The following is a 26,912-nucleotide window of genomic DNA, read 5'->3' on the forward strand; positions in this document are numbered from 1 at the left end:
ATATTATTTGTGTCCAGTCAATACAATAACATAAGATAATAATTCCCATTTTCAGGAACAGGAAGCCTGTACTTAGACTTCTATTGCAGCTCCCCCCCCCCTCCCCCCTCCTCTTAGGTCAAACTACTGACCATCCACAATATCCATCTCAAAACAGTTCTATCTTGAGATCTATCTTGAGATGATTTCTGGGCTTCGCGTCCCCGCGGCCCGGTCCTCGTCCAGGCTTCCTTTTTGTTACACCCCCCCCCCCATCATGAAGCAGCCAGTAGCAGCTGTCTAGCTCCCAGGTACCTATTTACTGCTAGGTAACAGGGGCATCAGGGTGAAAGAAACATTTTGCCCATTTCTCTCTGCCTCCTCCAGGGATTGAACCCGGAACCTTAGGACTACGAATCCAAAGCGCTGTTCACCCAGCTGTCAGGCGCCCTTTGGTTCAGTTGCCTGAACTCCTAGGGTACTAATTTATTGCATCAAGTGAAAGGAAATGTGTCCGAACATTTCTGTCCCACCTGGTGATCCATCCCAGGATCCCCAACTGTGAATTGAGAATGTAGAGTCCCGTACTACAAGACTTGTCTCTCTTATTGAAGGTGAATTTGCTGAAATCACCTTCATGATGATTTCTGAACTGGGCTGCACAGATATGTTATCTCTGCAACTCTTTAGAATTTAAATAGGCTGTACCCTTAGTAAGGTCTATATGAAGTTATTATATATTACTCATTCGTAATCAATCAAATGAAGTATTCTACTAACCAGGAAAGAAACATCATCTCTCGGCTTGAGATTTAGCAGACAGTACAGCCTGTGTGCACAATGGACAATGGTGGAGGTGCTTGTGTCCAAGTCCCAGAGATGGGGGGGGGGGTGAGAAAGGGTCACACCCAGCAGGTGTTGCATGCAGGGAAAACCCTTATAATTAGCAAAGTTAGTTGCACAATCATATGTCAACAGTCATCTGTAAATTTTGTTGCTGAGGTCTAGGAATAAGTGACCATGCACAATCCCCCCACCAGCATGGCATCTGATCATGATGACATATTACACCATGTAGACAGAGAAAACTTACCAATGCAACAGGCCACATGCACCAGGGGGCCCTCTTTCCCCAGTGAGAGGCCGGCAGAAACAGCAAGTATCATGCCTAATGACTTGATCAGTAGTGTCCATTTGCCAAGGTACCCCCGAATGATAAATCCACTCAGAATGGTCTTTATCTGTAAACAGAAAGAAAGAATTGTTGAAATATTGCCATATTTCATACAATGTTTTACCATAGTATACTTAAACTTAAAGAAACGTCTAATTTCCTCATTATCGTTACTATGCTTAAATATCACATGTTTCACGAGACAACAGAAAGAGGAGAAAGAGGGCATCTTCATATCACAGGGGAGGTAGCGGTATACATGGCACATACAAGGAAGGAGCAATCCATGACATAGAGGAGGGCATCCATGGCACAGAAGACAGAGGGGGGAGGGAGCATCCACAGAACAGGAGGGAGGGGGCATCCATGGCACAGAGGAGGGGGGCATCCATGGCACAGAGGAGGGAGGGAGCATCCATGGCACAGAGGAGAGAGAGAGCATCCATGGCACAGAGGAGGGAGGGAGCATCCATGGCACAGAGGAGAGAGAGAGCATCCACAGAACAGAGGGAGGGAGGGGGACATCCATGGCACAGAGGAGGGAGGGGGACATCCATGGCACAGAGGAGGGAGGGGGGGCATCCATGGCACAGAGGAGGGAGGGGGACATCCATGGCACAGAGGAGGGAGGGGGACATCCATGGCACAGAGGAGGGAGGGGGACATCCATGGCACAGAGGAGGGAGGGGGGACATCCATGGCACAGAGGAGGGAGGGGGACATCCATGGCACAGAGGAGGGAGGGGGACATCCATGGCACAGTAGAGAAGGGAAGGGCCAAAGGCACGCAAGATGTTCACTCACCTCTGGTATCCCTGAGCCACAAGCATATGGAGCAAACATCATGACTAGAGATGCAGCCAAAGAGGCAAATAACAATGACCACATTATGTAGAAGATGTAGGAGATGATGTACGCTCCCGCGCCATCTGGAGCATGACCAAACACCTCAGGCCAGGAAAACCACTGAAAAAGACAGTTTATCCTCATTATATTCTGTACTGGAAGTGATATCTTAACAGGTCATCCTGCCATTTGGAAGGGTGGGAGGGGGGAGGGTAGCAGAAATGGTAGCAGAAATGGTAACTGGGATTATATAATCAAAGAACTTACCAAGTGTGAAATACTGTATACAAAAAAAACTTGGTATCTATTACTTCACACAAGTAGCATATTGCCCCTCTACTGTTGTTTGGTGGGCAGAAGGAATGCTTCACAATATTTTCCTCCAGCAGCTCAGATGTGTTCACAGGTTGTGCATGTACATTATTCTCCTGCTTTAAGGAAAACATACCCAAGAGGTGCTTACGGGTTCTTTAGGAGAATTTCTGACTCCAGATGTGGGTCCCTGAACCCCTGATGCTTTTTCCAGGTGAGTTTCCTGGATCCCTGGTTCTTTTTTTGGGCCCTTGGATATATGCCTTGACTTCCCTGTGAGAACCCTTGATTCAAGAGTGCATCCTTGAAGCTAGTTTCCTGGTTCTATTGTGTTATGTCTTGGCTTCCCAGTTCCATCCCTTAGGTTCTATTGGGTTCCATGCATTTCTTACCCAGGCCACTCGAGACATTCCCACTGCTCTAGCCACTTCCAGCCTGGGACCTGTTGGGACCCACCTGCAGATGACTGGTAACAGATCCCTGCCGCCTATGATGGTATATGGCAGTGCGTAGGAACACCAGCTTCAGTACAGACAACATTCTTACACGTCCTATTATTCAACAGCTGCTCTCTCAAAATTTACATTTTAGTTTTAAAGGCTTGGTTGGTGGTTATATTTTAGCAAAGTGTCATGGTATATATAAATAGGGCTTCTTTTATATTACCAATAATATACCAGGATGTTTAAGAAATCATTGGTGACTTGGAGCACTTTGGGTGAGTTTCCAAAATATTAAACATGACGTGGAACTTAGCTAGTGAGATTTAAGATGAAAGTATAGTGGTGTGGTAACTCAAAGAATGTTGATGCCTAAAATATGAGAATAGTTGGATAAAAGATGAGCAAATTGCCCAAAAGTAATGAGCATGATCCAGTAGCATTTTTTAAGAGATTTGTGCAACCCCCAAAAAATCTTGAGTAGGCCTAGTAGGGTGTCATGTATCCCAATGAGTATTGTCATGGCAAAGGGAGTTTACACCTTGTTGAAGTAGGTAACAAGAGTATTTTACTAGCTGAATCAGACCTTGGTCCTGTTGTTGTTATGGGAGGGTTGAGGGCTGGGAAGCTCCAGTGTTTTTTACATTTGGGAGAAATAAACCAGCAATATCACAGCAAAAATCTGCAAAATAGGGAATGAATATTTGGCAAACAAACACCAAAAAATCAGCGTTAAATGTAATGAAATGCCATTTTCTGGGTGAGCCCCTTCGGCTCCCTGAAACTATCCAAACTGACAGGTGCCATATTAGTTTGGTATCATCAGTCCCAGGAGTTCTATTGCCTACCTGGGACCACGAGCCAGAACCTGGCCCCCTTAGATAGCCGCAGGGAGCAAATGGCCATACGAGCACTCTACATTTAGAGAATGTTGTTTCTGCCATCAACTGGGGTATACCCCCAGAAAGGTAGGCATAAAAATATAATCTCCAACTGCTGAAAATTGTAACCTACATCCGAACAGAGCCAAAGAACTCCTCCAAAAAGAAAACAATGAAACAAAGAAAACAAAGCAAATCATCATCTAACTAGTGTGCCCAGTCATTAGCACCCTCCCCCCCCCCCCCAACAGGGAGGATACCTGCTTGATCCCTCCCCCGGGAACCCTGCTCCCCAGGAATCCCTGCTCGCCTGAGTGTAGCCCCCATCATTCGAGGCAGCTCCACCCCCCCATCATTCGAGGCAGCTCCACCCCCTCAATTCGTAGAATGATGAAAACTACCAACCAGAGGGAGGGTGAGTGTCAGGGAGCCTCCTGGGCTCACCCAGAAAATGGAATTTCATTATATTCAACGCTGGTTTTCTGGGGGGACCCCCATTGGCTCCCTGAAGCTAAATACCAACAGTAAAGTAAAAATAGGGACTTAACCAGGAAGTGGCAGCACCGCGGGTCTCAAGATGAATATGAGACAACAGGCCGCAACAGACATCCCAAAGAAACACAAAGGCCGGAGATGGCCTGGGACAGTCACAAGATACCTGGCGGCCAAGACCCTGTTTGACCTCCAAAGCCCCCCCAAGCCCAAATGTCGACCCAAGACATAGTACCAAAAACAGCAGCCAGAGGAGCAGCAGAAGCAACATACATATCTATCTGAACCTAAAAAAGGCTTTTGACAGTTCAACTTAAGAGGTTGTTCTGGAAACTGAAACATGTTAGAGGGGTGACAGGTAAGCTTCTAACATGGATGAAAAATTTTCTAACTGATAGAAAAAAGAGGGCAGTAATCAGAGGCAATGTATCGGACTAGAGAAATGTCACGAGTGGAGTACCACAGGGTTCAGTTCTTGCACCAGTAATGTTCATTGTCTATATAAATGATTTGCCAGATGAAATACAGAATTATATGAACATGTTTGCTGATGATGTTAAGAAAATAAGACGGATAAGACACTTAGATGATTATAATGCCCTTCAAGAAGACCTGGAGAAAATAAGTATATGGAGCACCACTTGGCAAATGGAATTTAATGTAACTAAATGCCATGTTAGTGGAATAGGAGAACATAGACCCCACACAACCTATAAATTATGTGGGAAATCTTTAAAGACTTGACTTTTCAACACTCTCGCTCTACACATAAGGGGCATAACTGTCTGCCCTCTTACAATGTTCAGAGGAAAACTTGATAAACACCTTCAAAGGATATCTGATCAACTAGGCTGTTAATCATACATCAGGTTGCGAGTGTTGAAGAGCCTGGTTGACTAGATCACCAACTAAGAGGCCTGGTCAGAGACTGGGCATCAGGGACATTGATCCTTGGAATCATCGACAGGTATGTGACAGGTACATGGTAAGATGTGACACTCCTCTGCTGTACCTGAACACATTCTCATTGACAATGATCAGAGATGGCAACTTGGAATAAGGCAAGGATGGTATCAGAGGCACTTGGAATGTAGGGATAGTGTCACCTCTTATTCTGTGGTGCAGGCAAAGCCACTACTGATTGAGGTTGGCATCAATACTGTACTTCCTAGGTGCCTTTTTGGAAGCTGCCTCATGCACTGTTTAACCTCTGGTGCACTCATTGAGGGCTCTGGTGGCGCACTCAATGCACCACCAAAGTCCTCTTGGTCCTTTGACCATGTCCTCACTTTTTTTCTTCTCCATAGTTTATAGTGTCCATTTTAGTCCAGGATTCTTTTTCTAGGACTATTTTCTTGTTGGCACTTGCCTTGGTTGTAGTCAGGGAGCTTCAGGGTCTTCTTTGAAGGCATGCATTTTGTTCTCTCAGCCCTGGTAGGCATTATATTCAGCTGCAACTTTTTTAAAATATTAGTGCTCTCTAGAATGGAATATTGTTGCACACTTACAGCTCCATTCAAAGTTGGAGAAATTGCTGACCTTTAGAGGGTGCAAAAATCTTTTACCGCTAGAATCCACTCAATAATCTTTTAAATTATTAAGACCACCTAAAAAAATTTAATCTGTATTCCCTAGAGTGCAGGCAGGAGAGATACATAATCATTTACACTTGGAAAATATTCAGACTGATTCCAAATCTACACACAGAAATAACACCATGTAAGACCAGAAGGCATGACAGGATGTGTAAAACAACCCCCACTGAAAAGCAGAGGATAGTAATGCTGAGAGAAAACTCAAACAACATCAAAGGCTCAAGACTTTTCAACACTCTTTTCATACACAGGCACTGGTCCCTGAAATCGTCAACAGGTAGGCATCTCCTTTTTCTGGCGAAGAAAGAGTTGCAGGCTTCCTAAGGATCTTTTGATTGCCTATACAGTGCATCCTCACTCTAACGAACCACGCTCTATCAAATTCCTGGATGACCCGAACAAATTGAATTCCGTACTAAATGTTCAGTGTAACATACTAATGTTCAATTAAGTGAGGATTGTTCGTCCAAGCGATCACCGAGACCAAGTAGTCATAGTTGATGACAGTGGCTGTCATCAACTATGATTCACCAAAGTGTAAACAGTTGTACAGTATTATATTTTGCTTACCCATTGTTTCCAGTGAGAAATGGTTCAAGGATAATCAAATGGTGTCAGGGGGAGGCATGTTGCGTCATTGGTGGGGGCTGGAGTCTGGGGGCAAGTGGTATCAGTAGTTGGGGTTTAGTGTCAGGAGGCAGTTGGTGCAAGTTATTCTCATTGGAGGTTGTCAGAAAAAAATTGTTGTCAGTGGTGGAAGGTGTTGCCAGGGGAGGCAGGTGTTGTCAGTGGTGGAAGGTGTTGCCAGGAGAGGCAGGTGGTGACAGTGGTGGAAGGTGTTGCCAGGAGAGGCAGGTGGTGACAGTGGTGGAAGGTGTTGCCAGGAGAGGCAGGTGTTGTCAGTGGTGGAAGGTGTTGCCAGGAGAGGCAGGTGGTGACAGTGGTGGAAGGTGTTGCCAGGAGAGGCAGGTGTTGTCAGTGGTGGAAGGTGTTGCCAGGGGAGGCAGGTGGTGACAGTGGTGGAAGGTGTTGCCAGGGGAGGCAGGTGGTGACAGTGGTGGAAGGTGTTGCCAGGGGAGGCAGGTGTTGTCAGTGGTGGAAGGTGTTGCCAGGGGAGGCAGGTGGTGACAGTGGTGGAAGGTGTTGCCAGGGGAGGCAGGTGGTGACAGTGGTGGAAGGTGTTGCCAGGAGAGGCAGGTGGTGACAGTGGTGGAAGGTGTTGCCAGGGGAGGCAGGTGGTGACAGTGGTGGAAGGTGTTGCCAGGGGAGGCAGGTGGTGACAGTGGTGGAAGGTGTTGCCAGGGGAGGCAGGTGGTGACAGTGGTGGAAGGTGTTGCCAGGGGAGGCAGGTGGTGACAGTGGTGGAAGGTGTTGCCAGGGGAGGCAGGTGGTGTCAGTGGTGAGCTCTGGTTATCAGCTAATTGGTAACACATGGCTGGAGCCTCGATGCTTCACACACTGTCTGCGTTTCACCAAATTAGCTGAGAAAATTTTACCCTATCAGTTGTTTGTAACACATCGCTCTATCATATTCCACGAAGAATTCATAATAAATGGTGGTGAGGGGATGTATTTGGAGAGGGGGGGGTGGAACGAATTCTGCGGTGAAACGAATTGGCCTCGCCCCATGTAGTTCATTCAAGTGAGAACACACTGTACTTTGTTTATCTGACTAGGGGTGCATCGTGCGCTGTTTCTGGTCACAGTCCTCCGCAGCTTCCTTAGTGCCAGTAATTCTAATCAATGGATGCTTAGTGGGTTGATCCTGTCTCCTTGGTTACCTGTTCCAAGGCTTCCATTTCTCAGATATTCTACAGTGTTATCAAGTCTAGCCGCCATGCATTCTACCTTCATGCCCATGATGTTCATAAATATACTCATGTTGCAGTGTTTTCTGCTAATATGTCTTGGGCTGATATTCAGGCACAGGGGTTTCAGTAGTACAAAAGAGTTCTGGTAACCTGTATTTGGTTAATGTTCCCGGGCCTCATGCCTGTCACCTTGGTTTTGTCTATTGGCCAAGTCTTTGATCCTCTTCCTAACTGCCTGTGATTTTTTTCTTGTTCATCTAGTTTGTCTCATGCTTCTCTGTGGATAGTGAGCTTCAGAGAGCCACAGGGGGCTTCCCTAAAATTGCAGGGTGTAGTACAATGAAATGCCTCTTTCTTGGTGAGCCCCGAAAGCTCCCTGAAGCTTCAGTGAGCATTTCATTACATTCAATGCTGGTTTTTATTTTTTTAGGCAACCATCTTACTGATCACAAATAATTAAAGAATGTAGAAAAATAAGAAAGTTAATTCTAGCTCCTTCACCTCAAGCTTCATGACACAGGAAGCTTCCAGGGCCTCACGGCTCAGTGGAAAGTGGACTCGGGGGGGGGGGGGGGGGGGGGGAGGGGGATGCTTTCTGGGAATGATACATGTACCTGCTTGATGGGGTTCTGGGAGTTTTTCTACTCCCGAACCCCAGCCCGAGGCCAGGCTCGACTTGTGAGTTATAAAACAGAGGCTACAGTTAAGGATTTACACCCAATAAATCCTCCCCGGCCAGGATACGAACCCATGACAAAGCGCTCGCGGAACGCCACGCGAGTGTCTTACCACTACACCACGGAGACTGGTGTGTGTTAAATGAATGAATGTGTGTTAGTGAGAAATCTAAGTTGTAGACATATAAGAGGAAAATTAGATCAGCCAAAATGGTAGGGCTCAAGTGCTACTAGCTCGATTTAATGGGAACAAATAGTACAAACAAATAGTAAATACAGCTACCTCACTCCCAGCTTCCTCACACAGCTGCCTCACTCCTAGCTTCCTCACACAGCTGCCTCACTCCTAGCTTCCTCACACAGCTGCCTCACTCCTAGCTTCCTCACACAGCTGCCTCACTCCTAGCTTCTTCGCACAGCTGCCTCACTCCTAGCTTCCTCACACAGCTGCCTCACTCCCAGCTTCCTCACACAGCTGCCTCACTCCTAGCTTCCTCACACAGCTGCCTCACTCCCAGCTTCCTCACACAGCTGCCTCACTCCCAGCTTCCTCACACAGCTGCCTCACTCCCAGCTTCCTCACACAGCTGCCTCACTCCCAGCTTCCTCACACAGCTGCCTCACTCCCAGCTTCCTCACACAGCTGCCTCACTCCCAGCTTCCTCACACAGCTGCCTCACTCCCAGCTTCCTCACACAGCTGCCTCACTCCTAGCTTCATCGCACAGCAACCTCACTCCTAGCTGCCTCACTCCCAGCTTCCTCACACAGCTGCCTCACTCCTAGCTTTCTCACACAGCTGCCTCACTCCTAGCTTCCTCACACAGCAACCTCACTCCTAGCTTCCTCATACAGCTGCCTCACTCCCAGCTTCCTCACACAGCTGCCTCACTCCTAGCTTCCTCACACAGCTGCCTCACTCCCAGCTTCCTCACACAGCTGCCTCACTCCTAGCTTCCTCACACAGCTGCCTCACTCCTAGCTTCCTCACACAGCTGCCTCACTCCCAGCTTCCTCACACAGCTGCCTCACTCCTAGCTTCCTCACACAGCTGCCTCACTCCTAGCTTCCTCACACAGCTGCCTCACTCCCAGCTTCCTCACACAGCTGCCTCACTCCCAGCTGCCTCACTCCTAGCTTCCTCACTCCCAACTGCCTCACTCCCAGCTTCCTCACACAGCTGCCTCACTCCCAGCTTCCTCACACAGCTGCCTCACTCCCAGCTGCCTCACTCCTAGCTTCCTCACACAGCTGCCTCACTCCCAACTGCCTCACACAGCTGCCTCACTCCCAGCTTCCTCACACAGCTTCCTCACTCCCATCTTCCTCACACAGCTGGAACACTGGTCCTATACTTAGTGAAAGTTATGTCTCCATTATTTACAAAACTTAATGTATTGTTTGCATCACATTTTTTTTTTTTTGCAAAACATGGCAGCTTGCAATAGTTTTGTCAAAATATTTGCTGCATTTCTGGAGTTACTAAGGAATGATGCCTCTTTCACAAAGATTCAGAGGAAAACCCAAGTGGCAATACCTAGGAGTTTGAAAGAAAGATGAGAATGCATTGGTCCATCATAGACCAATAGGAGTCCATCAGGAACCAATAAGAAAACATCAGGGACCAATAAGGGTTCGCGACAGACTGAAACAGTGTCACTATTCTGTCATTTCGTATACGTGGGTCAAGTAATTTTTTTCAGCCACATTATTGAGACTTAATTTCTACATGTAAAAGTTTGTTTAATAAGCCATGGAGAGTTTTATAATTACCCACAAGAACTTACATTGGAGCAATTATCTCCATCATAGAACGTCTCATTTGAGGACCAACAGCACTGCTCCTGGTTAAACCAAAAAGCCTCGGGACAGATCCCAAATCTTAGGTCAGACATCCAGCTTGTCCCAATGTCAATCATGCCAGCAGCAGCGCCTGCACAATGCAAATATTATATATAATAAACATATAGAATAATACAGAAAAATTAGTATTGTAATTTTTTTTAATACATTTTGTGTTAATTCAGTACACTCAGAAGTATCCAAGTTTGGTAGATCAATTATGTATTACAGTATATCAAGAAGCAACAGAAATTATCATCTTTATTGAAAAATGATGAAGAAAACAACAACAAAATTTCATAGACCATAGCCTGGTCGGGGACCGAGCCATGGGAATGTTGAGACCCGAAATCATTGCAAGGTAAGGTAGCCTATACTGTCCTAGCTCCTGAGGTACTTTAACATAATCCAGGTAGTAGATGGCTTTTTCTGTACAAGTGAAACAGATTCATCCGGCTAGAGTATAAATACACAACTGCTCAAAGCCCTGTAACCACTATATTTTATTTTACCAATGCTCTAGCATGAACATGCAAGCAGAACCACAATCAATATTGAGTTCTGTCTTACCTGCAATGACGCCCACCATGAACACACACAACCATCCCGACCAGGCGTCATGACCGCTTTTTATCCAATCCCAAATGCTGTCCTCTTTCTTCTTGATGATGTAACGGTGACGCATGCGGTCTCTAGCCACATCGCGCTGCCAATCGATTGTGTGAAAGTCATCGTACTGGCCAATACCAGGAAACTCCGGCTCATCGGAGTCCAGATGAAATGTGCTGTTATTGGCAGCTGTTAAAAGAGAGCAATAATATTAAGCACATTAATCAAAGAGTTAACATTAATAATAAACATGCAATTCTTTTCCCAATCTACTCACCCAGACTCTTCAATCACATCAATATGATAAGCAAATACAGTACAGTGGAACCTTGAAAAACTAATTTAAACCGTTCCAGCACCGAGCTCGTTATGTGAAACGCTCAAAATTCAAAACGAATTTTCCCTTTTAAAATAATGGAAATCAAATTAATCCGGTCTGCCACCGAAAAACATCAATATGATATTCAATGTTTTAAATAATGGAGCAGCCTACCTTACATACACTGAACAAACCTTTATGACATTTTTCTTTCTTCAAATTTGTTTTCCTTTTGTTATACCTAAAGGTTCATTTGGTGTTTGTCAGGTAGGCTGCTGCATGTTTCTTAACAAAAAAAAAAAAATATCTGAAAAAACAGACAAATGCCATAAAGGTTCATTCAGTGTTTGTCGGGTAGGATGCTATTTGTTCCCTTCTTTGATGTATGGTCGTTGTTGGCTTGTAGAGAAAACACAGAAGGTAACTTCTGCAGTTTATTGAGTAAGGAAACAAAGTATATAACTGGCCAGCTGAGGTCCAACCTACTCTGGGTCTATGAGAAAACTGACTGGTCACCAGAATGGCTGGTACCAGCTCTCTCTGGAGAATGATGTCAGAGGCTTACTAGATTTTGATTAGTTACATCTCAACCGTCGTACAATTTGAATACTGACACCGCTCGGACATGCTACCAAGTCGACGTCCCTTGTCGACAAGCTCTGGCTAGCTAGATAGTTACAGTGATATTAAAAAGGACCTCGGTGGCATTCAGTAATGGCTTACACGAGAAATTGCATAATAAACATTAAAGGAAGCTCAGGTGTGTGGAATACTAACACCGACAGCATGTGCACAAACAAATTAGAACATAGTACTGTAGTTGACAAATCATGATAACAATGCTTGAACTGAACAAGAGCATGGAGAACATATACATGTCTAAGTATCAGGTATAAACAATACAATTCAAGGTGGTGCCTAAAACAAAATTATTAACATGTGTTAATGGCATGTGCTTGGAAAAATAAAGACAATTATCCGCTTTAATAGAACAAAAGTTCTGACCTAACAACCACAAAGGAATCTTAACATTAGATAACAGAAAAAAAACTTATGTACAATATATTTACAAGCTATATACAAGGACTGGATTGAGAAGGCTGTGGTTGTTAGAACTTTAATGGAACTTTTGATGACATGAACTGTAAAAACACAAATGGCACAGTAGGCTTTACAATGGCACCTGATTTATGACAAATAGATTTGAAAAAACTTCTTTATTATGCATATGTATATAAAGGTAATAATAGGACACATGGGGTAGAAATACTGTGAAGTGAATTTTGCCAAACAAAACAGAATAACTGTAGAATGCACTTCATTATAAATTCTGCGGATATCTACACCTAGTTCTTCCAAAGCACTATACAACTCTGGCTTTGATTGAAGGTCAGGAACAGATGAAACTGCACGAGACAAACTATCATCTTGAGAGGTAAACTCGTTAACATCTAGCCAATGGACACGTGGCGAGTGCACGGTTGAAACGAAAGGCCTAGATTTAAGATTATGGGGTGGCTATACATCAAGTGGTTTGTCAATCACAGGTGGTGGTGTCCCAATAGAAGAATCTGTCTGGGTAAGTTCATTGTCATCTTCTTCATCAGTCTCGTCAACAGTCATTTTGGCTAGCTTCATGTGGTCTAAATGTTCATTTATATACTCTCCTGTTAACAAATTCTTAAGACTGTACTTGTTACCTTTGATAAGCTTGATTACCTTGTATAGACCCAAAAATTTCTTAGTTAACTTGTGCACAGGGCCAGACCTGTGTTGGTTAAGTACCATTACTACAGATCCAACAGTAATCTCATTGGGTTTAGCTCTGGCATTCCTCGCTCGAGTGAACTTGGCTGTTGCCTTTGACAAGTGTTCTCTTATTTTCTTGAAAACTAGCTGCATTTGTCTACACTTCACTTGAACAAAATCATCTACGTTATATAAAGGAGTAGGAGGTACGTTAATCAATTCATTAGAGAGGATCTTATCTGTACCATAAAGAATAGTGTGAGGAGAAATGTTTCACCTGTAGAAACATTAATCAAAGAATTTATGGCACACTGAAGGGTATAAATTCATCCCAATTGGTGTTATCAAAATTTAACGTGACTCTCAAGGCATCTAATACTTTCCTGTTAGTATGCTCTGCTAACTTGTTACTTGCTGGGTGATATGGCATAATCCTACATTTTTTAATGTTATATAAATCACACAAACTAGTTAAAATGCTATTACTGAATTCTGAACCATTATCTGAAAGGATTACTTTAGGCAGACTATATCTACAAATTATTTGGTCATGGAATGCACTGGTTATAGTTTCTGCTGTATTGTTCGGGATAGGAACTAGTTCGCACTACAGTGAAAAATTATCAACCATTACCTGGTTGATACCTGGTTGATGGGGTTCTGGGAGTTCTTCTACTCCCCAAGCCCGGCCCAAGGCCAGGCTTGACTTGTAAGAGTTTGGTCCACCAGGCTGTTGCTTGGAGCAGCCCGCAGGCCCACATACCCACCACAGCCCGGTTGGTCCGGAACGTCTTTTAGAAAACTGTCTAGTTTCCTCTTGAAGATGTCCATGGTTGTTCAGGCAATATTTCTGATGCTCGCTGGGAGGACGTTGAACAGCCGCGGACCTCTGATGTTTATACAGTGTTCTCTAATTGTGCCTATGGCACCTCTGCTCTTCACTGGTTCTATTCTGCATTTCATTCCATATCGTTCCCTCCAGTACGTTGTTATTTTACTGTGTAGATTAGGGACCTGGCCTTCCAGTATTTTCCTATGTGTATATTATTTGGTATCTCTCTCGTCTCCTTTCTAGCGAGTACATTTGGAGAGCTTTGAAACGATCCCAATAATTTCGGTGCTCTATCGCATCTACACATGCCGTATATGTTCTCTGTATTCCCTCAATTTCAGCAATCTCTCCTGTTCTGAAAGGGAAAGTGAATACTGAGCAGTACTTGAGACGGGACAATACCAGTGACTTGAAGAGTACAACCATCATGATGGGATCCCTGGATTTGAAAGTTCTCGTAATCCATCCTATCATTTTTCTGGCTGAGGCAATATTTGCTTGGTTATGCTCCCTAAACGTTAGATCGTCGGACATCATTATTCCCAAATCCTTGACATGCTGTTTAACTATTATGGGCAGATTCGATTGTGTTTTGTACCCTGTATTATGTTTCAGGTCCTCATTTTTGCCGTACCTAAGTACACGTACCTGGAATTTATCGCTGTTAAACATCATGTTATTTTCTGCTGCCCAATCGAAAACTTTGTTGATATCTGCTTGTAATTTTTCCATGTCTTCAGCAGAGGTAATTTTCATGCTGATTTTTGTGTCATCTGCAAAGGATGACACGAAACTGTGACTTGTATTTTTATCTATATCTGATATGAGAATAAGGAACAGCAGTTGTGCAAGGACTGTACCTTGTGGTACAGAGCTTTTAACTGCACTTGGACTTGATTTGATTTGATTGACTGTTACCAAATCCTTTGTGTTCTGTTCGACAGGAAATTAAGTATCCAGCGTCCTACTTTACCAGCTATTCCCATTGACCTCATTTTGTGTGCAATCACTCCATGATCACATTTGTCGAATGCCTTTGCAAAGTCTGTGTATACAACATCTGCATTTTGCTTTTCTTCTAGAGCTTCTGTGATTTTGTCCTAGTGACTGAGTAACTGTGACAGACAGGATCTTCCCGCTCTAAATCCATGTTGTCCTGGGTTGTGTAACTCATTATTTTCCATAAAACTAGAAATTTGATTCCTAATCACTCTTTCAAAAACTTTTATTATGTGTGATGTTAGTGCAACTGGCCTATAATTTTTTGCCAAGGCTTTACTTTCCCCCTTGCGCAAAGGAGCTATATCTGCAGATTTAAGTGCAGCTGGTATCTCCCCTGTATCTAGGCTCTTTCTCCATATTACACTGAGTGCTCGCACTACTGGTACTTTACATTTCTTTATGAATATCGAATTCCATGAGTCAGGCCCAGGAGCTGAGTGCATGGGCATATTGTCAATTTCTCTTTCAAAGTCTTCCTTCCTTCCTTCCCTCTTCAAGGGACACATGTCACTTGTGCTGTAGGCAGATTAAACATCTGTCAACATAATGAGCAATGTCCTTAGCCATTTTTGGCCAAAAATACTTTAATCGACCTTGTTGGAGTGTACGATCCTTTCCTGGATGTGCACTTGCAGGAGCATCATGGATAATTTTTAACACAGTTGGCACCAAGACAGCTGGAACAACTAACTGACAACATTTCCTCGGGGCTGTCCCTAGCTTTACTACTCTGCACAGCAAATTGTCTAAAATCACTAACTCTTTCAATGGTACTGGATGTTTGGGAATCGGACGAGTATCTTGCTTGGTTAAAAACTTAATGATGGGTGCCCATATGGGGTCTTGTCTCTGTTCTGTCTCTACTACTGTAGCGTCTAATGCTGGGTAATTTAACTGAATCTCAGCAACTTGTCGAGAAAGCGCATCAGCAACAATATTTTGTTTTCCTGGAATATAACCAAATGTGGGATTGAACTCTTGAATTATGAGCAAATATCTGGCAAACTTTCCAACTGGATTTTTATTTTTGAACAAGGGAATTAATGGTTGGTGGTCTGTAAGAACATAAACTGGGTAATTATAAATTGTATCCTTGAAATGTTTAAGAGCCCAAACAACTGCTAACGCTTCACGTTCTGTTGCACTATAATTTTTCTCTTTAGATAATGTACGGCTTGCATAAGCTATTCCGTGATCTCTGTGACCTTCTGTTTGAAGTAATGCAGCACCTAAGCCAATGTCACTAGCATCGGTAACCAACATAAAAGGTTTAGAAAAATCTGGGTACCTAAGGACAGGTGATAAGATCAAGGCTGCATTGAGTTTTTGGAATGACTGTTCCTGGGGTTCTTCCCAAACAAAGGGTTCATCTTTCCTTTGCAACTTGTAAAGTAGAGGACTATAATAGAGAATCCAGCAATAAACGAACGATAAAATCCTACAAGACCTGTGAACTGTCTTACGGCTTCTGTGGTACAAGGCGTTGGAAAATCACGGGCAGCAATAATTTTTTATTCATTCAATGTAATGCCAGAAGGTGTAACTGTATGACCAAGGAAATTAATCTTTTCTTTTAAAAATGAGCATTTTGCAAGTTTTATTTTTAAATTAGCTTCTGCGAGCTTTGTGAGTACTTTCTCAAGATACTGGAAATGAGTCTGAACATCTTGTGACATAATTATGAGATCATCAAGGTATACTAGAAGAGTACTTCCTATCAATCTATGAAATAGATTTGTCATGAGCCATGAAAAGATTATTGGACTACTCTGCAAACCAAATGGTATTCTTTTGAAATGAATATGACCATTGGGAGTACTGAAGACTGTCAATTGTTTACTTTCCTCATCAAGGGGGATCTGCCAGAATCCCTGCAACAAATCTAACGTTGAGAATACTTTGTTCCGACCTGTACTTTGCAATAAATCCTTTAGGACTGGAAGTGGGAAACGATCAGGTATAGTTACTCTGTTAAGCTTCCGATAATCGTTTACAGGTCTCCAAGTACTATCTCGCTTTAGTACAAGAATCAATGGGGCGTTCCATGGCGAATTACTCGACTCAATTACGTCATTCTGTAACATTTCCTCTACGAGTCTATCGGCTTCTACTCTCTGAGAATGGGGTAAACGATATGCTGGTACATTAATTGGCATAGTTCCTTGCTCGAGGGGAATTTTATGTGTAATAAGAGGAGTGAGACCTAACTTTTCTCCTGGAAGAGCAACAACGGCTCTATTCCTGTTTAGAATTTCCAAAAGCTGAACCACAGAGTCAGGAAAATCAGTAGGACTAAGGTGTTTTGCTTGCACCTCTGGCTGAGATCCATGTTCTCTTGGTGTGAGAGTACAAACAGTATGTTCTATGGAGACATCATCCACCACTCGCACCGGTAACGAGTAATGGGCCAAATCTACAACATGGGTGCCAGACTGGAGATGGATGTCGGCATTACTAGTGTTTGCAACATACAGTGTAATGGTACCATCCTGCACTGTGTGCCAGGAGGGTTCAACAAACATACCGTTCACTTTACACGTATCACTTTCCGCAATCACATCCAATAACTCAGGCACTCCCTGAACCTTAACTCTTATTCTGGTGAGAGAATCAGAGTGCAGCACAGTGTCAGTAGCTGTGGAACCACTGACTTCAGAGATGGAAGCTGCTAGGCGAGCAAGACAACAAGAATCCGTTAGGGCGTCCCCTTCCAGAAAGTCTCGATACTCACTCTCCTTAACAACTGCACAACTACAATGCTTCAATCGAGTGCCCGTTTTCTCGGGTATACTACCACGACAAGGATCTGACAAACTTACGCTAGCGAGTCGGGCGTCGACAAAATTAATGTAATCTGATTGAAGGTTAAACTCATGGCCCTGTCTATACATGCTACACAAGGGTATGACGTGGTCTTTGATACTAATGTTCCAATGATTGGGAAACAATGTGATATTCTCATCAATCATGGTGTACAGACCTAAGAGAATGTCACCAGGGAAATGGATATAGTCAACAACTAAACAGGTTAGAGAAAGTGTGATGTCATCTAACTTGAGTGGAAGGTCAATTTCTCCCTGAACTTTTACTTTTTTTCCTGAAACACCACTTAGAAAAGGTATGGGTGACTTTCTTACTGGTGTAGGGTGCTTACTTGCAATATCCCTAAGAGCTGAGGGCTTGACAATACTGTCTCCACTCGATCATCCGGACTATATGGGAAGGACCCCCAGCCGGATTATCAAATTTTTTGGATAATGGTACTTTTTCACCTACGAGTCCAAAAGTGACCATTTCCAACTATTTTTATATTACAAACAACATAATTTGAATTGCCTTGCCACATATAATTATTAAATATTCAACTAGAAACCTCAACTTACCTTGTTGGTGTTCGTCTTCTTGATTGATGCCACACATCTTGAAGTTAAGAATTCTTAACAATTTACGAAACCTATACTAACACAACACTAAAATTAGCACTTAAAATTACTGTACAGTTCATTACGCAAAGCTAGTTTTGACTGCCAGCTGCTGAAGCCTCACTGGTTGAAGGCATTTGGCTTGCCTGTGAGGCCTCACTTGTTGAAGGGGCTTGCTTGCGCCTCACTTGTTGAAGCGCTTGCATGCCCTGACTTGTTGAAGGCACTTGCTTGCATCTCACTTGTTGAAGCGCTTGCATACCCTCACTTGTTGAAGGCGCTTGGCTTGCCTGTGATGCCTCACTTGTTAAAGGTGCTTGGTTTGCCTGTGAAGCCTCACTTGTTGAAGGCATTTGGCTTGCCTGTGATGTCTCGCTTGTTGAAGGCGCTTGCATGCCCTCACTTGTTGAAGGCGCTTGGCTTGCCTGTGGCGCCTCACTTGCTGAAGGCGCTTGGCTTGCCTGTGGCGCCTCACTTGTTGAAGGCGCTTGGCTTGCCTGTGGCGCCTCACTTGTTGAAAGCGCTTGGCTTGCCTGTAACGCCTCACTTGCTGAAGGCGCTTGGCTTGCCTGTGGCGCCTCACTTGTTGAAGGCGCTTGGCATGCCTGTGGCGCCTCACTAGCTAAAGGGGCTTGGCTTGCCTGTGGCGCCTCACTTGTTGAAAGCGCTTGGCTTGCCTGTAACGCCTCACTTGTTGAAGGCGCTTGGCTTGCCTGTGGCGCCTCACTTGTTGAAAGCGCTTGGCTTGCCTGTAACGCCTCACTGGTTGAAGGCGCTTGGCTTGCCTGTGGCGCCTCACTTGTTGAAGGCATTTGGCTGCCTGTGATGCCTCACTGGTTGAACAACACATAACTTGTCTTTAATTGCTAGGACAACCTTCTTCCTCTTAACACCTCTAGAACGATTGATGCTGCTACCAGACATAGTCTTGGCCAAAAATGTTTAAGGTTACTATGAAAATAAAAAAGTTATTTAAAAAAATATTTCACTAATGCCGCAGCACTGTGTATAACACGAGGGACGGACGCACATGGGTTGACCAATGTTGGACGGGTCCACTTGGGATGGGGTAGCTATAGCACGTTACGTAGGCCGCCAGGAGGATAAAAAACTCAATATTTTTTAAGGAAACTTCAGCCTGTGCACATTACTTTTAGGAAACTTATTTATTTCTTATTACATAATTACTAGTACTTATTTCATTTGTTTTTGGCTATGATTAATTGTTCTAAAATTAATGGTAATTCCTGTACCCAGGTGGTCTCTCCCGACGCTCCCCTCCCACCCTCCCGACACCACCCACCCACCCCACCCCCTCCTCCACCATGCGTCTAGAGCCACAGCTGGGATTAATACGGTATGGCCGAATTTTCATCTGACCAAACCAGCTTTTATCCGGTTCCTGTGGCCATTTTGGCCGGATATTGTGATAACTTTATCCGATCACGATTTTGGCCGTATAAGGGCGTTTTCCGGATGTTTGAATCCCGGATAATCGCGGGATTACAGTATTAATTTTTGCACCTGACTCAAGAAAAACTTTTAAAACTCTACCATGTACAATGGCTGACACAAGGGGACCATCACTTGAGACTGGACATGTTACTACTTTTGATTTATGTTGTCTAGGAAGTCTGCGTCTCGCCTGCGTCAAATACACTGCGGTTCCGTCAACATCTACAACTGGTCGAGGGTCAGTGTCCTCCTCTGTTAACCCTTCAATTGCGCATCGCATCATATGATGCTTTGCCCGACTTGAGTAAATTGTGCATCGCATCATATGATGCGTGGGCATACCGAGCACGATTTGAAAGGCCCGCGGGGTAGAGGGGGGTCCCCATACGCTGGCCAGGGGCTATAGTAAACAACCTCCATTTTGAAAAAAAATCCAGCTCATGCTACCATCGCTTGGGAGGCCTCAGTTACCCAGCAGCCACCATGTCGAGCGCACGGCCGAACGCTTCCCGGAAACGCCCCACGCAATCACTCACCCAAGAGCAAATAAGATAGGTTAGGTTAGGTTAGGTAGGGTTGGTTAGGTTCAGCCATATATCTACATTAATTTTAACTCCAATAAAAAAAAATTGACCTCATACATAATGAAATGGGTAGCTTTATCATTTCATGAGAAAAAAATTAGAGAAAATATATTAATTCAGGAAAACTTGGCTTATTAGGCAAATCGGGCCTTGCATGGTAGGCCAAAAAGTGCATTCTGGCTACTAGGTACGACATATATATATATATATATTTATCTATTTATTTATTTATTTTATACAGGTGAGTACAGGAGTAGGTTATTTCTGAGTTTTGTTAGCAAGCTTAGAACTTTCCCTTCCCACAACTCATCTTAAGCCTTATCCTATTAGTTTTTCCTGGAACATGACCCACCAATCACCTTACAACCAGGTCCCCAATTACTGCTGGCTGAACAGGCATGAACAGTTAAGGATTTATGCCCAGTCGACACTCCCTGTCCAGGACTCAAACCCGACTGAAATTGCTGGAGAAGTGTGACACAAAGTGCTACCGCTGCTCCACACGAACTTATGATCTCAATGGCTTAACACTCAACATGATTTATCGCAGCAGAATGTATACAGTAGTTAAACATTAAACATATTTGACTTCATTATGAAAAAAATTACAATTGTTTTGAGTTAATACAAATTAAAACGACATAACATTTTGCAAAATAAATAGTATTATCAAGTGAGGGCAATACATAGGCAAACATTTCTCTAAGACAAAAATGGGATGCCCCATAATACAAGAAGATCCCCTGAGGTATAAAATACGAGATGCAGTACAGCTGGCACATTAGAGTTTTAGCTAGAGACAGTAACAGTACAGTAAGGTACTGTAAGGTACGTACAGTAAGGTTCTATAAGGTACGTACAGTAAGGTTCTATAAGATACGTACAGTAAGGTACAGTAAGGTACGCGCACAATATAACCATAATAACATGATGTATCAATTAGTTCACACTCATATCGTAATTCAATCACAGCCATTGGTATAACAATTTCTCAACAGTAAGGTACATTACTCATCAGTGAACAGGGACAGCTTTAAAGACCACACAAACCAAAACAATACAGAAGTCAGCTAGGCACTACGTAACTCCTGATAAATAAACCAAAAAAATACAGGTTAGCTAGGCATTACATAAAACCTGATAAATAAACCAAAACAATACAGAGGAATTCTAAGTGCTTCTTCAAAAAACTAGCAGCACTAGTTATATACAGTGGCACCTCGACTTACGATAATTTCGAGTTATGATGTAAATTTCATCGAAAAATGCGACTCGACATCCGATGGTGTCGTCGAATTACGATATTTGTTGGTATACGTTCGGGTCGACCGAGCGCGTGGTTCCCGGTCATGCGGTCCGACCTGCCTCAGTTTACTACAGCTGCCCGCTTAATGACGCTCGCGCCTTTAAGAAATTCCGCGTTTGTGGTGATTTTTTGCATTTTGAACATTAAAGTAATTATTATATATCACACTATGAGCCCCAGGAAAGTCAGTGGTAAGGTTCAACATATGAGATCCCATGTAAGAATGACCATAGAGCAGAAACAAGAGATCATTCATAAATATGAAGATGGTGTGCGGGTAGGTGAACTGGCTAGGCAGTACAACAAATCTCAGTCAACGATATCCACCATACTGGCTAAGAAAAAGGACATTATGGGTGCTAAAGTGATGCAACATTACAGACAAATGTTAAAACGAAGGGAAAAACAAATGTCTCTTAACAAATTTGTAGTGAGACAAACAAGCACTGAACCACAACCAGGTCCTAGTGGTATTCAGGCAAAACGTAGGAGAGAGAGTACCCCAGAGAAAACATCACTGCCTGATGTGATAATGGAAGGGGACTCCCCCTTCTAAACAGGAACAACTCTCTTCCTCCCCCCTCATCACCATCTTCCATACGCCATCAAGAGCCCTCCATAAAGGTAAGAGTAACTTTGGTACTGTATTGTAGTTAGAAACAAACATTGTATTCAGTATAAAATGTATTTGCATCTTAATATTTTGGAGGGTGGGGAACGGATTAATTCAATTCCCTTTATTTCTTATGGGAAAAATCGCTTCGACTTATGATATTTTGACTTACGATCCGTCTCTGGGAACGGATTAGCATCGTAAGTCGAGGCCTCATTGTATATAATTATAACCTATATAAAACCTAACAAATAAACCAAAACAATACAGTAGTCAGTTAGGCACAACATAAAAGCTGACAAATAAACCAAACAATACAGTAGTCAGTTAGGCACAACATAAAAGCTGACAAATAAACCAAACAATACAGTAGTCAGTTAGGCACAACATAAAAGCTGACAAATAAACCAAACAATACAGTAGTCAGTTAGGCACAACATAAAACCTGACAAATAAACCAAAACGATATAGAAGCGAGCCAGGCACTACATATAACCTGCTGCAAGCAGTGCCTGGCTGGTCTCTCTCTTGTTTTGGCAAGTGAATGGTTTTATGTAGTGCCTGGCTGCTTTATCACGACAGATAAATAAACCAATAAATACATAAAACATAACTCACAAACCAAAACAATACAGAGACCAGCCAGGCACTGCATAAAACATAACTCACAAGCCAAAACAATACAGAGACCAACCAGCCAGGCACTGCATAAAACATAACTCACAAGCCAAAACAATACAGAGACCAACCAGCCAGGCACTGCATAAAACATAACTCACAAGCCAAAACAATACAGAGACCAACCAGCCAGGCACTGCATAAAACATAACTCACAAGCCAAAACAATACAGAGACCAACCAGCCAGGCACTGCATAAAACATAACTCACAAGCCAAAACAATACAGTACAGAGACCAACCAGCCAGGCACTGCATAAAACATAACTAACAAACCAAAACAATACAGAGACCAGCCAGGCACTAAGTAAAACTAATACATAAACCAAAACAAAGAAACAATACAGCACCACTAAAATTAGACTAATAATCAAGAAATACACACACACACACAAGGATCACAAGCTCACTGTAACAGTCCAGTCTGTATTTGTGACAACAGTAGGGAACTAAATACATATTACTCCATCAACAAACAAGTAATAAGCTGGGGGCTTAGATGTACAAGTTGCTGCATGCTTGCCCAGTGATTGGTGCAATTATGCGACTTAGGCAGATACCAGCCACTAGAGCCAGGGAGGTCTTTTAGTGCAAATGAGAGACCTCTAGTTACAAAGTTAATTCACCTTGCCATCTTTTTTATCATCAAAAGAAGATTGACACTTGGGGTCATTGCAATCACTTATCATGTTGGAACAGTTCAGGTTCAACAAGTCTTTCAGGGATGGAAAGAACAGGAAGAAGGAGCTAAACTAACGCGAAGAGGGGAAATAAATCATGCTGAAATCACTCGAGATGCAGCTGAGTAACGAGAGCACACTCCACCATGAAATGGATGCAAGAAGGCAACCAAGCCAAGGCCAGCAGCAGCAATGAGAGGAGGCCGTCCTAGTATCCAAACCTATGACAGAACCAACTGAGACTTTCAGCAGCTGACTGGGATACTAAACCCTGCCTAAGGATAAATGATAAGATTCTTGGAGCTGCAGACAAGCAGACTGGCTGAGCATTGAGGTGCACCAAGATGCAGATCCCCAAAAGACCAAGTTGAGACACCACGTTCCTCATAAACATTCTCATAAATTTCAAAAACATTTAGAGAACCAGGTTCAGACAAAAGAAAAGAACCTGAAGGCGGTAACCATGATGCCCTAAAATAAACCCTGGCCAGTTACTGAACTTCAAATGAATCAGGACACACTAGTATGTGTCCTTGAGTTCAACTGCAAGACCAGGCATATCTAACAGAAAATGGTCATCGTATACTTTACAGGAAATTAACTTATTGACACACAAGAAGTCAAGAATGAACTGATGGCCCAGAGAGTCCTCCCAAAATACACCTACAAGGAGATCATTGGCTCTCCCAGAAGTAACTGTGGAGCAATGGAGTTGATGGCTGAGCTTGAACCCACAACAATGAAGTGAAGGCCCCATGACAGACACCACACAAAATGCCAAAGCATCATGAGTCGAGGCATGGGAGAAAACGCTCGGCCATCCTCTCACCACACCATTAAAGGAATGCACTGCAAAAGGGCCAACATGAAGCACCTCAATGAGCAGCCCACTTCCAGGAAAACTTTAATTTCCTCACTGAAAGAGGAACCCAACATTGAAGTCATTGCTAAATGCTCAGGACTCAGGTACCACAGAACTTAGACCATGCTTGCGAAACTCGAACTTCTGAAGTCCGCAGGCCCATAATATTTCTGCGCAATGCGTTTCTGCCCGAAACGCATTGCGTAATAGTGGCTTTAGGCATTGTATGTACTAGCTCTATCTATATATCGATCCATTAATGTAACATCACTTGTATGTATGTACCTTTCCTGAATAAACAATATGGAAAGAGTCACGGCACAGAATCACCAGGCTGAACTTCTGAAAAGCAGTGTCAGTAACAGTCAGAAACTTTCCCCTCTGAAAATAGGAAAGAAGAAAAGGGCCAGGCAAACAAAGAGGAACAGAGACCAACTTAACTCCAGCCTGCCATCACAGTTGGTAGATAAACAGATGTTGATAAACATCATCATAGTTGGTAGATAAAGACAGGCTATTTAATACAAAAGGCACACGCACTAGGGGACACAGGTGGAAATTGAGTGCCCAAATGAGCTACAGAGATATCAGAAAGAACTTTTTTAGTGTCAGAGTAGTTGACAAATGGAATGCATTAGGAAGTGTTGACAGGGGTAGATGCCATACACAGTTTCAAGTGTAGATATGATACAGCCCAATAGGCTCAGGAACCTGTACATCAATTGATTGACAGTTGAGAAGCAGGACCAAAGAGCCAGAGCTCAACCCCAGCAAGCACAACTAGGTGAGTACAACTAAGTGAGTACACTAAGCAAGCATCAACGATACTCAAAACTCAATCCTATAGGAGGGGCGAACAACTTGGCCACAACTCCACAGGGAACACCGACGACAAGGCATCCAGTTCCCCCAACCCCCTCCCTTGTAACTAGTTGGCAAAAGATTCAGCACAAAACAGCAGCTAATGAAAGGTGTACCATAAAACCTGCTGTAACCTGTAGATGACGACTCTACATCATGCAAACCCAAGGGTATCCACTAAGTCAGGAGACAGCAACAGAGTTTTGCTAAGGATCTTGGGGTCTACTATCCAACCTGTCCTCCTACAAAATATGTCGCTTTTCAATTGTATGCGTTACATAAGGCCAAAAATTTTGTACTAGAAAATGGAAGCGGCTCGTGAAAGTGACGTACACTTTAAATTGACCGTTTTCTTAACATTGGGAAACCTTAGGAGGACAGGCTGTACTATCACCACCACAGCCCCAGATGGAGCACCTACCCCAGAGAAGCCACACAGGCTCCAAACCCAACAGAGCCCGAGACATCAGAGGTCTTGAATTCTTCTGGCCCTGCACTGAGGGAAGATGCGGGGAAATAAAGAACACCACACCAACATGGCCCAAACTGCTGAAACAGACAAGGGACATGGAGGGGGCACAAACTAAGAACAGATCTCCATAACCAAGTAATCCATTTCCTCAAACACAAAAGCAGGGGGTTCAACTGGGAGCGTCTATGCCCAACCAAGACTGCGTATGATAAAAAGAAAAAAATGCCCTTTCACCAAATAAAGAGCTCAAAATATCAGCAATACCATACGTGCTTAAGAGCCTTCAGCTAATTCTTTTTATTTTTTTTTCTGGAGTGTTTGAACAGTGGCTTCCTGTAGCTAGCTGCAATGAGATAACTCTACTCCTATAAGTCACAAAATTGCTCTTGCAAATCCTGAAAACCAACCTGAGGCCAAAAAAAAATTAGACTCCAGAAAGTAAAGGAAGACAGACAACTAAGATTCACAGCAGTAAACAATGCCGCAAGCAACTCGGCAAATTATCTACCTAGTAGTTAGGACATTCACCCCTATTTTGAGGTGCATCCAGGGTTTAGCATCCCCGCGGCCTGGTCGTTGACCAGGCCTCCTGGTTGCTGGACTCGTCAACCAGGCTGTTGGACGCGGCTGCTCGCAGCCTGACGTAAGAATCACAGCCTAGTTGATCAGGTATCATTTGGAGGTGTTTATCCAGTTTTCTCTTGAACACTGTGAGGGGTCGGCCAGTTATGCCCCTTATTTGTAGTGGAAGCCTGTTGAACAGTCTCGGCCCTCTGATGTTGATAGAGTTCTCTCTCAGAGTACCTGTTGCACCTCTGCTTTTCAACGGGGTATTCTGCACATCCTGCCATGTCTTCTGGTCTCATGTGATGTTATTTCTGTGTGCAGGTTTGGGACCATCCAACCCTCTATTATTTTCCACGTGTAAATTATTATGTATCACTCCCGCCTGCGCTCAAGGGAATAGATTTAGGCTCTTTAGTTGGTCCCAGTAGTTTAGATGTTTTCTAACCACCTAGAAGCAGAAGCAGCAGTTAACCACCACTAAGTGTTGACTCCATGAGAGCTACCAGCTACTCCCTGTCAACAACCCTCAGACCTTTGCATGATAAGTCTCACCGATCCACGAGTCACCAGCTCTTCTGGCTCCGAAATTTTCTAGGTGTGTTGGCCATTCTTTGGACTCGGTCCTGTGAAGGCCCATTTGCTACGTAATGTTTCATTCTTTAGTATTGGCTTCATGTGATTGTTTAAAGGCCACACTTGATGAGTGAACTTTGTAAAGTTCACATAGTTAAAATGGGGGAAAGGAAAGAACCCAACCATGAGAACAGTCAATGGCACCGAGGGGGAACAGCACTGAAGACCAAAGTTCAAGAAGCCAGAAGCAAATACTGTACATCAACTAGCACCACAGGGAA

The 26,912-nt window shown here is 43.6% G+C and overlaps 1 protein-coding gene across 22 annotated transcripts in view; it reads right to left on the reverse strand.

Moving 5' to 3' along the window:
* Positions 1–26,912, reverse strand: part of ClC-c (chloride channel protein 3) — a 165,057-nt gene that overhangs the window by 94,602 nt on the left and 43,543 nt on the right. For all 22 annotated transcript variants that reach the window (XR_011230662.1, XM_069337220.1, XM_069337218.1 and 19 more), the window contains 4 exons: positions 10,619–10,846; positions 9,994–10,139; positions 1,958–2,119; positions 1,073–1,220 (listed from right to left, as the gene is read on the reverse strand). Coding sequence is in view for 21 of the 22 variants with exons in the window: in XM_069337220.1 (XP_069193321.1) it covers positions 1,073–1,220; positions 1,958–2,119; positions 9,994–10,139; positions 10,619–10,846 (684 nt within the window). In the remaining variant the exon portion in view is untranslated. The remainder of the gene's footprint in view (positions 1–1,072; positions 1,221–1,957; positions 2,120–9,993; positions 10,140–10,618; positions 10,847–26,912) is intronic.

Source organism: Procambarus clarkii, chromosome 37, assembly GCF_040958095.1.
Source record: "Procambarus clarkii isolate CNS0578487 chromosome 37, FALCON_Pclarkii_2.0, whole genome shotgun sequence".
In the NCBI taxonomy this organism is placed as follows: domain Eukaryota; kingdom Metazoa; phylum Arthropoda; class Malacostraca; order Decapoda; family Cambaridae; genus Procambarus; species Procambarus clarkii.